Source organism: Hyperoodon ampullatus, assembly GCF_949752795.1.
Source record: "Hyperoodon ampullatus genome assembly, chromosome: 11".
NCBI lineage: Eukaryota > Metazoa > Chordata > Mammalia > Artiodactyla > Ziphiidae > Hyperoodon > Hyperoodon ampullatus.
In genome coordinates, this window is record NC_136924.1 from 95530928 (window position 1) to 95546523 (window position 15596).

A 15596-nucleotide genomic window follows, 5' to 3' on the forward strand; every position below is an offset into this window, starting at 1 on the left:
AAAAATACATATGAGAGAAATGGACGTTTCCTCTAATGTACAAATCTCTCTCACAAATGAATAGAGGAGAGAAGACAAACCAATAGAAAAAAGGAGCAAAGGATTGAAGGGGAATAAAATTTGCCACCCTAAAACATCTCCTTGGCATGTGGATTATTTCAAGCTGAAAACAATCAAGGCCCAAAAGACTCAAGAAGAAAATTTGACCTTCCCCCGCTTAGCTGCCTAAAGAATTTAGATAAAGGGCCAGTTCCCAGAATACAGCTGTCACCAGAGATCTCTGCAGACTATGGGCTGAGTGTGGTAGGGAAAAACTCGGCAGGGCCTGAAGATCAGAGTCCACTCTGGGTCCCATTGTCTCTGCACAGCCCAGCAAACATCTGTTTGCCATTCACTTTTCCATTTCCTTGCGAATTGCCTTCCTCCCCTTTGAGGTCCCAAATCGCTACCCACAGCCTCTTCTTTTGTCTTTAGCTGAAGATGGTATTTAAGGTCAGGGCTTCAGCCATTTGGGTGAGTTACTCAGTTTTTCTGGGTCTCTCCCATGTATACATGTTATCAAACTTTTGTTTGATTTTCTCCTGTTATCTATATCATGTCACATCAATTCTTAGACCATCCAGAAGAACTAGAAGGGTAGAGGGAAATTTTTTCCTCCCCAGCAGGAAAACATAATTCCCAGTCAATGAATACCCACACACAAAATGCCAAACACCACAAATTAAAGAATTAGAAATTAAAGTACCATTGTTCATCCGTCAGACTGTCAAAGATTTAAGAGATTGATCATACCCAGTGTGACATTGTGATTTATAATAAGAAATATATATTTGGTCTTCATCCTGTTCGTGGCACAAAGCTCCCTTGGAATTTCCTAAATGTTGAGCACAATAAAAGTGTCTTTTGTTATGTTTAAGAGGTGACTTTTGGAATCCCCCTAGGTAAAGTAAAGGTGAAGTCTGGCTGCCAGGAATATCAACATGTGACTAGAAGGCTGGAACTTTCAGATCAGCCTCTCACCTTGGGGGAGAGAAGATGGAGAAAACTGAATTCAATCACCGATGGCCAATCATGCCTATGTGATGATGCCTTCATAAAAACTCAATAGGTGGGGTTTCTGAGAGCTTTCATATTGGTGAGCCAGAAAGTAACCATATCCCTGGAGAGTAGTGCACCCCAAACTCCACTGGGATAGAAGCTTCTTTGTTCAGGACCCTTCCAGGTCTTGCCATATGTATCTCTTCATCTGGTTGTTCATTTGTGTCCCTTTTTTATCTTTTGGCCGTGCCATAGGGCATGCGAGATCTTAGTTCCCGGACCAGGGATGAAACCTGTGCCCCCTGCAGTGGAAGCGAGGATTCTTAACCACTGGACCACCAGGAAGTCCCAGCATTTGTATCCTTTAATATCCTTCATAATAAGCCAGATATCTAGTAAGTCAACTGACTTCCTGAATACTGTGAGTTGCTCTAGCAAATTAATCAAACCCCAGGAGTGGGTCAAGGGAACCTCCAATTTATACCCAGTTGGTCAGAAACATAGGTAACAACCTGGACTTTCGATTGGCATCCGAGGTGGGGGCAGTCTCGCGGGACTGAGTCCTTAACCAGCGGGATCTGACACAAGATGGTATCAGAATTGAGAATCAGAGAATTGCTTTATGTGTGGAAAACCCACACAGCTGGTGTCAAAAGTGAAGTAGCAAAGCAGGGTGGGAGTAAAGGAAAGACACAGAGGACTGTATTTTTTCATTATCCAGTGTTGGCAAGGATGTAGGAAAACTGGAATTTCACTTTTTTTTCTTGGATACATTCTTCTGGATCTCTTTATCCTCTTTCTCCAAACTAATTACTTTCTGTTACCCTGGGATCTCCCTTCACTATCATCCTGGGAATTTTTTTTCTCTTCTCTTCTGTGTTGAATTACTTGTGTCCTGAATTCCAAGCATTCTCTTTTTATGGTTTAGCCCCTCATTTTGATGTACTGAATCCTCCAGTGGCTTCCTGAGAAAGCACGGGAAATGATTTTTTTGGATACTTTGCATGTTGAAAATGTCTTTATTCCCAACTTACTCTAGATAGCTTGGCCGACTGTAGAAGTCAGCTGAGAAACAGTTTATCTTCAGAATTTTAAAAGTATGGGTCCAGCTTCTTCTAGATTTCAATGTTGATCTTGAGAAGTCTGACAATAATCTTTTTATCTTTTGCATGTAATACCCCCTACCTCACCCCCAAGCTGTTAGGATTCTCTTTTTAAACATATGTTGAAATTTCACGTGGTTGATGTGCATTAGTGTGGGTCTTTTTTCATGTAGAAAGCTGGACACTAGGACTTTGCTCACCTTCAGTCTGTAAAATCACATTTTTTGGTTCTAAATTCTATGGAATTCAAACCAAGCAAATAAAGCAGAAAATCTACAAGATACTGAAAAATCTAAAAGAGGTAAGTAGGGCCATTTTGAAGTTAGATTTTGAGAATGGAGTTAGATTTTTGATTGTGGCGGGTAATGAAACCAAGTGGGGCCCTGTGAGGCTCCCAGGCATGGAGCCTCTTTTTTTGGTCCCCGATTTCTTGTAGGCAAGACTCCAGCCTCTACGACCTACGCTGAGTTCCAAAGGGTGGATTCAAACAGTTGCTAATCAAGGGAGGAACAGCCAAGAAACCACCTGAGGCGAGATTAAAGGGACCAGAGAAGCTCATCAAGATTAGGAGACCCGACCACCTGAGACCCTGCACACACCCTCATCTTGTCAGCAACACAGCCTTGGGTAATATTGTTATAAAACTTCTCACTACCCTCTCCAAGTTGGGACACATAGTCTTTCGAGGCAGGAGCCAACTGTGTCCCCCTTTTCCTGGTAGAGTATTGAGTAATAAAGCTATCCTTTTCTACTTCACCCCAAACTCTCTCTCCAAGATTTAATTTGGCACTGGTGTACAGAGAAGCTGAGCTTTCAGCATCAGTAACAAATTACTTTTTTTTTTTTTTTTTTACTGTAGGACAGTTGTAATCCCAATTTTCCCATTATCTCAAGTGGCTATGTATCCCACTGCATTCAGTGAGACTTTAGTTTTCTGGGTGCTGCAATTATCTTAAAGTTTCCCTCATCTGTTGATGCCAGAGGGGTAACTGTCATAACTAGAGAGAGCATAATTAGAATATTTGTCTATTAAAGAAAGAAACTTGATTCCAGCCACTCTGATGGTTGGTTAATTTCCTGACTTCCACAAAGCATGGACAAGGAGTCAGGATTTCTCGATTCAGCCTCGTCCAGCTTCACCTGATTTTTGAAAGTTTGGGCAGAACTGTCACACCTATACTAGACCTGCCAGTGGTCAGACATTTGCAGTTTTGTTAATACTTTAAATCTGTATCACTTCTGCAGGAAGTGGGTTTCCTTCCTAGGTTTTTCAGTTTCCTTACAGATGTTCTCCATTTCTCAAAGTGTGTTTCATGGAACTCTATTTTTACATGAGTTTCAAATATGCAACTTTTTAAAGTAGCTTTAGCTCTTAAGAAGTTGGGAAATTCTGCACAGAATCTCTTAAAGTTTCCTAATATGTATTTAAAAAATAAATGCCCATAAAGAATCTTTAAGAGAGTCTAGTCACCACAGAATGCAATTCAGCAATTGCAGGCTTAGAAAGTACTTTTGGGGAATTCCCTGGTGGTCCAGTGGTTTGGACTCTGAGCTTCCACTGCAGGGGGCACGAGTGCAATTCTTGGTTGGGGAATTAAGATCCCCCACGCCCTGTGCCAAAAATAAAAGCATTTATTTGATGAAATATGAAACAAATATTCACCATGTGCTTTATGTCAGTGAATAACACTGTGATTGCACTAATATTTCAGTTGCAAAATAGAAGGACACCTCCATCTTCTGCAACCTCCGTGTTCAATCAGTCACCCTTCTTGGGGACTTCCCTGGTGGCGCAGTGGTTAAGAATCCACCTGCCAATGCAGGGGACACACGTTCGAGCCCTCGTCTGGGAAGATCCTACATGCCGTGGAACAACTAAACCCGTGTGCCACAACTACTGAGCCGCGCTCTAGAGCCCACACGCCATAACTACTGAAGCCCACGTGCTGCATCTACTGAAGCCCGGGCGCTTAGAGCCTGTACTCTGCAATATGAGAAACCACCGCAATGAGAAGCCCATGCGTTGCAACGAAGAGTAGCACCCGCTCGCTCCAACTAGAGAAAGCCCGCACGCAGCAACGAAGACTCAACGCAGCCAAAAAAATAAAAATAATTTAAGAATTAAAAAACAAAAAAGGCTTCCCTGGTGGCACAGTGATTAAGAATCCGCCTGCCAATGCAGGAGACACGGGTTCGAGCCCTGGTCCGGGAAGATGCCACATGCCGCAGAGCACTAAGCCCATGCACCACAACTACTGAGCCTGTGCTCTAGAGCCTACAAGCCACAACTACTGAACCCATGTGCCACAACTACTGAAGCCCACACGCCTAGAGCCCATGCTCTGCAACAAGAGAAGCCACCGCAGTGGCTTCTGCTTCGCAGAAGCAGACGCTTCAATAGCGTCCCTTGCATTGGCAGGCAGATTCTTAACCACTGCACCACAGCGAAGCCCTAGATGTGTAAATTTAAGGCTCAGACAAGTTAATATACTCATTCAAGTTTACACCATTTAAATGACAGTGCTATGAACATTTTGGGGTTTTCTGACATGCAGACAGTGTTCTTTGTACTCTCTCATGTTACCTTTAATACCTACAAATAATTTATTTTTTGATAATTGACTTCTATAGACGACAGGTCCTCTATTAGCCACTAACCTAGGCACTGTTGATATAAAGGTGGATGAGGCAAATTAAGTGGATTCAGTATGAAGCAGAACTGGGAGATGATGGAATAGTACAGGGATCATTTTGATGAGAGTTGTGGATGTGAGAAGGCTCAGAAGAACAGAAAGTAAAAGCACCAGAAGTATTTTGGCAAGAGAGAAGTTTCAATATTGAGAAAATTTATATCTACCTCAGAAATTAGTCAAGGGTCAAACCAGATTTATCTTTCTTCTAGAAATATAGTGATCATAGGCATATAATTATTTAATGTTATCTATTTATTTCAAATTTTAGGTCCTTCCTATATTGTCCCATAATTTTATCATGTAGTTCTTATGTTGCTTATCATTCACATTTTTATGAGTTATCCATACCAACTTCCCAAATCATAAATTTAATAGTCAAATTAGTAAAAACTTTTAAAGCAAGAATAAAATGACAAAAGGTAAGGGACTGGGATGCCGAGCTTGGAGGAATACGTTCCATATGAGACAAAGCAACAGATGTAGCATATGAAACTTGGCTCTCAGCCTCCTGAGAACTAAAACAAATGAGTCTTCACATAGCACAGGGAGATCAGCTCGGTGCTCTGTGACCACCTAGAGGGGTGGGATAGGGAGGGTGGGAGGGAGACGCAAGAGGGAGGAGATATGGGGATATATGTATATGTATAGCTGATTCACTTTGTTATAAAGCAGAGACTAACACACCATTGTAAAGCAATTATACTCCAATAAAGATGTAAAAAAAAAAATTAATGGTTTGTGGGACTTCCCTGGTGGTCCAGTGGTTAAGACTCCGCACTTCCAATGCAGGGGGCGCGGGTCAGGGAACGACCCCGGTCGGGGAACAAAGACTTCACATGCCACATGGCAAAAAAAAAAAAAAAAAAGTAATGGTTTGCACTATTCTTACTGTATAATAAAAGAAAATACATGTGAGAAACTGCATCCTGTCTTTGAAGGGTTTTTTCCCTAATATCCATTTTTTATAAGAATGAGTAAATGGTATCTTTCACAAAAGTTGTTTTTATTTCTTTTTTTTTTGGACTTGCAGCAAGGCCCCCAGCAGAAAAAAGCACAGAGTCCATGGGGCCCTAACCACTGGACCACCAGGGAATTCCCATCACAGCAGTTTTTACATATGCATAGACAGTCTTCAAACAGACATCTAATAAGGTGCCAGCCCCTACTTATGCCCCCCAGAGAAGACTGCCTTATCCCCATGCCAACCCAGGAAGACAAGCCAGGCAAATGACTGACCAGCCTTAGCCCATTATGAAAAGCGATCATGTTTTGGTTACCAGCATATCCTGAATGCCAAGGAAAGGAAAAAAAAAACCACAGCACACTGCCTTTTAGTTTCATTTCTGCCGTGGTATTGCTTATCTGACCCTGGCCATAATGTTTCTGTTTCCTAGTTTCCTCCTTGTACAGACACGTCATGTGTTCACCAAACCCCATTTCCTCTTCTTCTAGGGCACATGGCTGGACTGTGTCTTGTAGCCTCCCGTAAAGCTGGGTGGGGTCACTGGTATGATTTTGGCTTAGAGAAATCAGGTCAGAAGTGACGTTTGCCATTTCCAGTCCTTGATTCTAAAACAAACCCTTTCACACTGCTTTAATGCTTTCCTGCTCTGTGCGCCTCTGTCTCTCTCTCTCTCCTGTGGGCCAGCTGAGTGTAGAGAATTCAGCAGAGGACTCCAAGGTCATAGGAGATGGTGGAGTCACCAGATGGTAGAAAATGAGGTCCCTGAGTAACCGCAGAGAGCAAAAACATTCCACCCAAATGACGTTAGCCTTGCAACGGGAGCGAGAAATAACCCTTTTCTGTATTTAGATGCTACTTTGTCCTTTGTTTCCCTTTAGTGTCTTCTGAGAAATTGGCTCCGTGTAATTATTTGTCCTGAAGTCACAGCAAATGTCCCTACAGGTCAAACCCAAAGATGGCCTCCGATGATTCTCATCTCCTGGGATTCAAGTCCTTGTGTGGTTGGTTCCCCCACCCAACATTGAATTGTAGCTGGTCAGTGTGACCCAAGAACACTGCAGAAGAAATAGGGTATGATTCCAAGACATGGCAATTTCTGCCCTGGTCTGTCTTAGGCCACTTGCTCTGTAGGAAGCCAGCCAAAAATCATGAGGACTTTTAAGCAGCTCTGTGCAGAGGCCTACATGATGAAAAACTGAGACTTCCCACCATCCACGGGTGCCCACTCGCAGCCACGTGTGTGTGCCACCTGGGAAGCACATTCTGTAGCCTCTGTCAAGGCTGGAGATGACTGCAGTCCTGGCTGACAGCTTGGCAGCAACCTCCTGAGATATCCTGAGACACCAACACACTAAGTGACTCCTGAATTCCTGACCCAGAGAAACTGTGACATAGTAAATATTTATTGTTGTTTTAAGCCTGCAAAGTAGTGGGGTAATTTGTGATACAGCAGTAGATAACACTATCCGTGATACTGTTATTTGTGAAAATTTCTATATTCTTTTGTTTTAGTCTCTTTTTCCCCCCAGTATTATTGAATATAATTGAGACATAACATTGTGTAAGTTTTTTTTATTAATTAATTTATTTATTTGTTTTTATTTTGGGCTGTGTTGGGTCTTCGCTGAGATGTGTGGGCTTCTCATCATCGTGGCTTCTCTTGTTGCAGAGCATGGGCTCTAGGCGTGCGGGCTTCAGTAGTTGTGGCATGTGGGCTCAGTAGTTGTGGCTTGTAGGCTCTAGAGTGTAGGCTTAGTAGGTGTGGTGCACGGGCTTAGCTGCTCCGCAGCATGTGGAATCTTCCCGGACCAGGGATTGAACGTGTGTCCCCTGCATTGGCAGGTGGATTCTTAACCACTGTGCCACCAGGGAAGCCCAACTAAGTTAAGGTGTACAACGCAATGATTTGATATATGTATATATTGCAGAATGATTACTACAATAAGGTAAGTTAACACATTCATCACCGCACAGACTTACACCTCTTTGTGTGTGGTAAGAACATTTAAGATCTACTCTTAGAAAATTTCAATTGCACAATACAGTATAAACTATAATCACCATGCTGTACCTTATATCCCCAGAATTTGTTCATCTTAAAACTGAAAGTTTGTCCGGGAATTCCCTGGCGGTCCAGTGGTTAGGACTCTGCGCTCCCACTGCCGAGGGCCGGGTTTAATCCTTAGTCGGAGAACTAAGATCCCACAAGCCACATGGTGTAGCCAAAAAACAAACAAAACAAAACTGAAAGTTTCTACCCTCTGACCACTTTCACTCCTGTCCCTGGCAACCACTAATCTTGTCTCTTTTCATGAGGTCAGATTTTTTTAAGAGTCCACATATTAGTGAGATCATATAGTATTTGTCTGTCTCTGACTTATTTCAAATAGCAAAATGCCTTCAAGTTTCTTCTATGTTGTTGCAAAGGGCAGGATTTTCTTCTTTTTTATGGCTATATAATATTCCATTGTGTTTGTATATATGTATATATACCACATCTTCTTTATCCATTCATCTGTTGGTGGATACTTAGATTGTTTTCATGTCTTGGCTATTGTAAGTAATGCTACGATGAACACAGAAGTGCAGATATTTCTTTGAGAAAATGATTTCATTTCCTTCAGATACGTAAGGATTGCTTTGGCTATTCAGGGTCTTCTGTTGTTCCATATGAAATTTAGGATTTTTCTTTCATTTCTGTAAAAAATGCCATTGGAATCTTGATAGGGACTGCACTGAATTTATAGATGGCTTTGTATAGTAGGGACATTTTAACAATATTATTTTTTCCATCCACGACCATGGGATGTCTTTCTATTTATTTGTGTCTTCTTCGATCTCTCTTGTAGATTTCAGTGTACAGATCTTTCACCTCCTCGGTTAAATTAATTCCTAAGTATTTTATCATTTTTCATGCTACTATAAATGGGATTTTTTAAAAATTTCTTTTCCAGATAACATGTTGTTAGTGTATAGAAATGCAAACTTAAAATTTCTCGATTCTAATGGCACTCACTTTTTAGTGGGCCATCAGTTCCTGTTCCTGAAACAGTATATACACAAGAAATCATTCTATTCATCTCCAAGTCACAGGAAGTTGTATCAACCCTGTATGTAAAAGGATATGGGGTGGAATCATTTGGTAATGGCAATTTTGAGGAATGAGTCTGAACAAAGTCAGCTGATTCTGATCTCTTGAAATATTTAAACAGGGAGGGAGACCCTGAAATAAAAAAGAAGTTAGGATAATATTTCACAAACATTTCAAAACATCATTTGAAAGACCACTGAACTACTTGCAAGAGAATACAAATGGGACACCTACATTCCTTCAATAAGATGATACACACCAATAAGGGAAAGAAGAATATGTGCAATTTGGTGTAACAAGTATGTGCTGTAACAACAGTAATGATGATGATGAAATCTAACTACTATGGAGTCCACATATATCTTAGACCAGTTTATCCGTTCCTTTCTCCCACTTATTTCCCACAGAGATTGTCTTGTTCTCACATTTTTAAAGATGTCAGGTAAATAACAATGTCAATATAAATGGCAAAGTGATGGTGAGAAGAGTATGTGTCATCGTAATCAGGTGAGAAGTTTGAAGATGGATGCTTCTTTTTGCATCAGAATCTTTTCCCCTTATAGTAACTTACTAGAATTATGCAGTGGAGTTCCAGTATATACAGCTTCATATACAGAGGGGGGTATCTTGGCCAGTGAGCTTCTTTCCCAGGGGGGTAGTTGACAAAATTCCTCCAGCAGTAATCATACTCTAAGGAAACACAAATCTTGGTTCAGTCAACACATACAACAGAAAGTTAAAGAGAGCCCAATTTAAAAATAATAATAATTATAATAATTATTCTTATTGTTATTAAATAATAATACTATGGGGCTTCCCTGGTGGCGCCATTGTTAAGAATCCTCCTGCCAATGCAGGAGACACGGGTTCAAGCCCTGCTCTGGGAAGATTCCACATGTCGCGCAGCAACTAAGCCCGTTCACCACAACTACTGAGCCAGCGTGCCTAGAGCCCATGCTCCGCAACAAGAGAAGCCACCACAATGAGAAGCCTGCGCACCGCAACGAAGAGTAGCCCCCGCTTGCCACAACTAGAGTAAGCCCACACACAGCAACGAGGACCCACCACAGCCAAAAATAAATAAATAAATGTATTTTTTTAAATACCATATATAAAATCTCTCTGGCCTATTTACTGCTGGAGAAGGGCTAGACTCTTCCAGAATCCCTTAAAGGAACTCAGCAGTTCATTTGAAGATGGCACAGAGGCCATAGTGACAGGAGTGGGGAAAGGAGTCGTATCTTTGATGCTTTCCTTGCTATGAATTTCAGACCTGGTCCTTTCTGTTATTTTGGACTTTTACTTCTGAGACTTCCGGTCTGGGGTAATCAGTCTCCTGGCCTAGAAACATATCACCACCACCACAGTCTCTAATAAACATTTAAGATTCCTGGTTTATTGTTTTCACCTGGGGGTCCCATAATCTGGATAGTCACACCACTCTGAATCAGGTCTCTGAGTCCTTGCCGGTTTTGCGGATCCATGTGCTGGAAAAGCCGTGCTACGTAAATAACCAGGGTCACTCTAGGATGCTGATTCAAAAATTCCCGAATAGCCTTGGAGCATTCCCAGCAGGGACTCCAGGACAAGAACCAGATGATGCAGCAGCTGATGGACGGGCCAAAATGTCTTTCTAAAGTAATTTTTTCTATACAATTGCGTTCAACATGCTTGGTGGTGTTTTTGCCCGAGTGTCGCCAGACGTGCTGGCTCTTGCCCCACTTGATTTCATAGAGCAGACGGGTCTCTTTACAGAGTTGTCGGGGGTCAAAGGAGACTTCAAATTCCCAGGGTTCAATTCTTCTCCTGAAATATAAAAAAGCACCCCTGTGTTGTTATGTCATCGTTTGAGGGACCCTAGAAATAACTTCATCTTCTCCTTCTGGATCAGGCAGATCTAAAACATGACATCTCATGCACTTCCCTGGTGGTCCAGTAGGTAAGACTCCGTGCTCCCAATGTAGGGGGCCGGGGTTCGATCCCTGGTCAGGGAACTAGATCCCGCATGCATGCCGAAACTAAGAGCCCGCATGCCCCAACTAAAGATCCCGCGTGCCGCAACTAAGACCCTTCACAGCCTAAATAAATAAATATTTAAAACATGACATCTCAGGAAACTTTTTTTTTTCTATTCTGTATCTCAAAGTTATCTGGGGAGGTCCGTTTGGATTATTAAATTTTCTCTCACAAACATAGTGAAGAGATTTTTCCCAGCTCATGTTTTTTTTTTTTTTTTTTTTTTTTTTTTTTTTTTTTTTTAGTTTCTTGAAAAAATGTTTATGTCAAGGTGCTAAAGCATAGGTAATTTTAGAACTCCAATGAAAATAATATTCTTAAGTCTACACAATAAGCAAATCTAAAGCTTAAACTCCAGGACTTTCCACATGCCAACAAACTAGTAATTGATTAAACAATTCAATTACAATAATTGAATAGAAGAATATGATCTACAGAGTGAAGTCAGAAAAACAAATATATATTAATGCATATATGTGGAATCTAGAAAAATGGTATAGATGATCTTATATGCAAAGCAGAAAGAGAGACACAGAGATCAAACATAGGGATACCACGAGGGAAGCGGGGGTGGGATGAACTGGGAGATTGGGATTGACATATATACACTACTATGTGTAAAACAGATAACTAATGAGATCCTGTTGCATAGCACAGGGAACTCTACTCGGTGCTCCGTGGAGACCTAAATGGGAAAGGAATCCAAAAATGAGGGGATATATGTATATGTATGGCTGATTCACTTTGCTGTACAGCAGAAACTGACACAGTAGTGTAAAGCAACTATACTCCAAGTAAAAAGAAAAAAAAGAATATGATCTACAGACTGCCCGTTCATAGACCTCCAAAAGGATTTAACCACTTTCTTCTGGTTTTAGGCTCACACTACGCTTCCACTCCCCGTTTTATTCTCTTTATCTCCTCTGCTGGCATTAACTAGTTCGTAAGCAAAAGCTACAGAAGTCAGTTTGAAATTTATTTCATTAACTTAAAAGAGGAACAAAATGTGTACTTCAAATCTTATTAAACTCATTTATCTGAAACATGTTTACACAGAGGACAAACAGATATAGGATTTCAAGTAACTTATGGTAGAGTCCACTGTCCATTTAAAAATATGATTCTTTCTTTCACAAAAGCTCTGCATTAAAAGGCGAAAAGAAAAAATTTCTTTTATACTGCCTCAGAGCTGGATGCATACTTCTGATGTAAATTTATTTCATTGTCAACTCTGATGCTGAAGCTGGGAGGCACAAATGTTCATAGTTCAGTTAAATGATGCAAACAGAAAGCTTCTGTTTCTCTCAGATACAAATGAGAAACCTCCATTCATGTCTCTTACAGTAGTACCACATCCTTGATTCTCATACCAGGTCACTTCTTCTTCTTTCCTTTCCCTTTTTTACTTCCCTCTCCTTGCTGAAGACTCTGGTCACCACCTCCTGTTTTTTGTGTCCTTGTTTTCAGTTTAGGAATCATTTCTGCAGCATACAACATTACTGACTTACGTGATGGGAACTGTACAAGACAGAGGCTGCCATCTTCCTGTTTGAGCTGCACCCGGACTCTGCCCCTGTACTGAAGATCACGATTCCATTCTCTAGAGTACATTTTATTTTTCTCAAGAAATACATTAAGTCCAACTGCTGAGCATACATCTTGAATCTCTGTAGCTGTAGGATTTTCAACAGCCTTACTTATAGGGATTCGCCGACCCTCCGCTATGGTCTTCTTGTTATTTAAGTAAGCAGGATAGATACAAATGAACCTGTCCTGGTCGGCCGGGGACCGCGCAGCGGCGCAAGCCATCTTCACCGAGCCCCCAGGCCTAACATGCAAGAAAAACCGGGCCTGAATTCCCCCAGCTCATGTTATTTGGTTACCACTCTCTATACCATTGCTTCGTGGTGTTGAATTCAGGTATAAGTGTGTCCTTGTTCCTCTTTTAAACTTTTCTCATTATATTCTAATCTTATTTTATTTTATTTTTTTCTTTTACTTTATTTATTTTTGGCCATGCTGTGCGGATTGCAGGATCTTATTTCCCCAACCAGGGATTGAACCCATGCCCTCGGCAGTGAAAGTGCCGAGTCCAAACCACTGGACCACCAGGGAATTCCCTCTAATCTTTCTATCTCACACTTAGAGGCGATCTGTCCCACTCATTAATCTTCATTATTCCTCAGTGGACTCTAGCTAGATTTTTTTCAGGTGTGGAAGCCTCAAATTGCCAAGACGATTCTATTACCAACTCTGATAAGAGACTAATTTAGCCTCAGGATTCTTCCACATTCAATTCTGTATACTATTTCCTCATAAGAAATAAATTTAAATTTCTCTCAAGGGCATCTTTAGATACCCACCCTCATTGTGGGTCAAAGCTGTGACTCAGAATTATGCTGAGGACTCTTCCTTGCAATATGGTTGAGTCATAAGTTTATTACATCGTCATATTTTTCACTCATTCCTAAAGAATCACTTCATTTATTATGTAAATCAATCCTTCCACCCATCATGAGAAAATATGTTCCCTGACAAAAGTCTCCCTGTTATAAAAATAGGTCTAGATGCCAGGGAGGCAAGACCCAGCCTCCCCAGATGCCTTTACTTGTTTTTGTTTTTTTTTGAAAACTGTGCAAAATGTTCATTTATTATGTCCATCTTCTACAAACATTTATTGAGAATTTAGTATGTGCTCTGCTATGTGTTCTAAAACCTGGGGATACAGCCATGAACAAAATAAAACCAATCTCTGCTCTCCTGAAGCTTCAAAAACAAAAAAAAAATAGGTGTAGTAAATTCCCTGGTGGTCCAGTAGTTAGGACTCCGCACTTCCACTGCTAGGGAGCTGGGTTCAATCTCTGGTCGGGGGGGGGGGCACTTAGATCCCCGCAAGCCAGGTGATGTGGCCAAAAAAAAAAAAAAAAAAAAAAAGGTCTAGAAAATGGGCATAGAGTATAGAATAAGAAGATGAAATCAAAGTGACAAATGAGTTCACTGGACTTTTCACTAATGCCTATGAAAACCTGTGATTTAAAGAGAGAAGGACAATAGTAAGACGATAACAGAACAAAGCTGGAAGGTAATTTTGTTCAACAGAAACCAACAGCCATAGGAGCAAAGATAGAGAAAGCAATAATAATCATAGAGAATAGAGAGAGAAAAAGCAAAAGAAAGAATGGGAGCATGGGATAAGTAAGGAACCATAAGGAAAGCTATAGTCCTCCAGCTCTTAAATATCCATCGATTCTTGGTTGAATTACATGTGCACTATGAGAGTATAATTCTTACCTCAAGGTAGCGTCTCCAGCTGAAGGACCTGTTGACCAACAGATGATCATGTCAGATAACACCCATATACACATGGAATTACTAAGAAAAAATGCTCTATTCTTCAAACCCACAAACCATATCAGAAAATGCAGTGAAAAGATTTTCTCCTGGGACTTCCCTGGCGGTCCCGTGGTTAAGACTCCCCACTTGTTTCCACTGCAGGGGGTGAGGGTTGGATCCATGGTTGGGGCACTAAGATCCCTCAAGCCATGTGGGCAAAAATAATAATAATAATAATCTCTCCTGGATTAATTGGATTGGACAAGGTCATTGCATCAAGAAAAGCAAGATTTTTAAGGGCTCTGCTGAAATTTATTTGCCCAATACCAAACCAGGTAATCCTCTTTAAGGCTCTAAAAAGAAAGGGGGAAGTCACCCTTCAGAGGATCTTAGGTGTAAATTATGTGCCCCCATAGGATCCTGTACTTCCTTTCTCATAGCAATGATCATGTGATGATTGCCTAATTACATGCCTATAGTAACATGTGTAAATTATGTGAGATATGGATTATACATATCTTGTTTCAGACCCTATCACACTGCCTGAAACATGTTGGTTAGCAATAGATACTTATTGAACAAATGAATGAAATTCACCACTATCTGCTATGGATTATTAACAATACTATGCAGGGGCTTCCCTGGTGGTGCAGTGGTTGAGAGTCTGCCTGCTAATGCAGGGGACACGGGTTTGAGCCCTGGTCTGGGAGGATCCCACATGCCACAGAGCAACTAGGCCCGTGAGCCACAACTGCTGAGCCTGCGCATCTGGAGCCTGTGCTCCGCAACAAGAGAGGCCGCGATAGTGAGAGGCCTGAGCACCGCGATGAAGAGTGGCCCCCGCTCGCCACAACTAGAGAAAGACCTCACACAGAAACAAAGACCCAACACAGCAAAAATAAATAAATAAATTAATAAACAATACCATGCAGAAGGACTGGATCTCTCATACATTGCTGGTGGGAATATAAATTGGCATAGCCACTCTGGGAAACAGTTTGCAGCTTCTTAAAAAAGAATTCTAAAAATGCAACTACCTTACAACCCAGCAATTGCCCTGCTGGGCACGTGTCTCAGAGATAGGAAAACTTAGGTTCACACAAAAGCCTGTACACAAATGTTCATATCAGCTTTATTTGTAATATCAAAAACTGGAATGAGCTCAGATGTCCATGAAGTTTGAGACACTGAGTGTAAGGTTCCCACCTGATACCCCTTCTCGGTGGGTCAAAGAGAGACGCAAAATTCACTGCTCCCTCTGAGGGTGAAGTGGCTGCCCTGTCTCCCAGCCAAACTTATCTCTGAGGAGCAGTTTTTGAACCACAAGATCTTCAAAACAGAAGATGCCAAGGCTGTGT

The 15596-nt window shown here is 41.3% G+C and overlaps 2 protein-coding genes across 2 annotated transcripts in view; both read right to left on the bottom strand.

The window, feature by feature from the left end:
- Positions 1-8874: 8874 nt before the first annotated feature.
- APOBEC1 (apolipoprotein B mRNA editing enzyme catalytic subunit 1) overlaps positions 8875-15596 on the bottom strand; it is a gene marked incomplete at both ends in the record, with an annotated part of 28161 nt that continues 21439 nt past the window's right edge. Inside the window, 4 exons of the mRNA XM_079714989.1 lie at positions 8875-9021; positions 9461-9579; positions 10298-10695; positions 14197-14224. Of these exons, the coding sequence (XP_079571115.1) occupies positions 8875-9021; positions 9461-9579; positions 10298-10695; positions 14197-14224 (692 nt within the window). The remainder of the gene's footprint in view (positions 9022-9460; positions 9580-10297; positions 10696-14196; positions 14225-15596) is intronic.
- On the bottom strand, positions 11869-12729 carry LOC307060285 (signal recognition particle 19 kDa protein). Its single transcript, XM_079714750.1, has one exon. It carries the CDS (start codon positions 12712-12714, stop codon positions 12280-12282), a length of 435 nt encoding a protein of 144 aa, XP_079570876.1. The 5' UTR covers positions 12715-12729; the 3' UTR covers positions 11869-12279.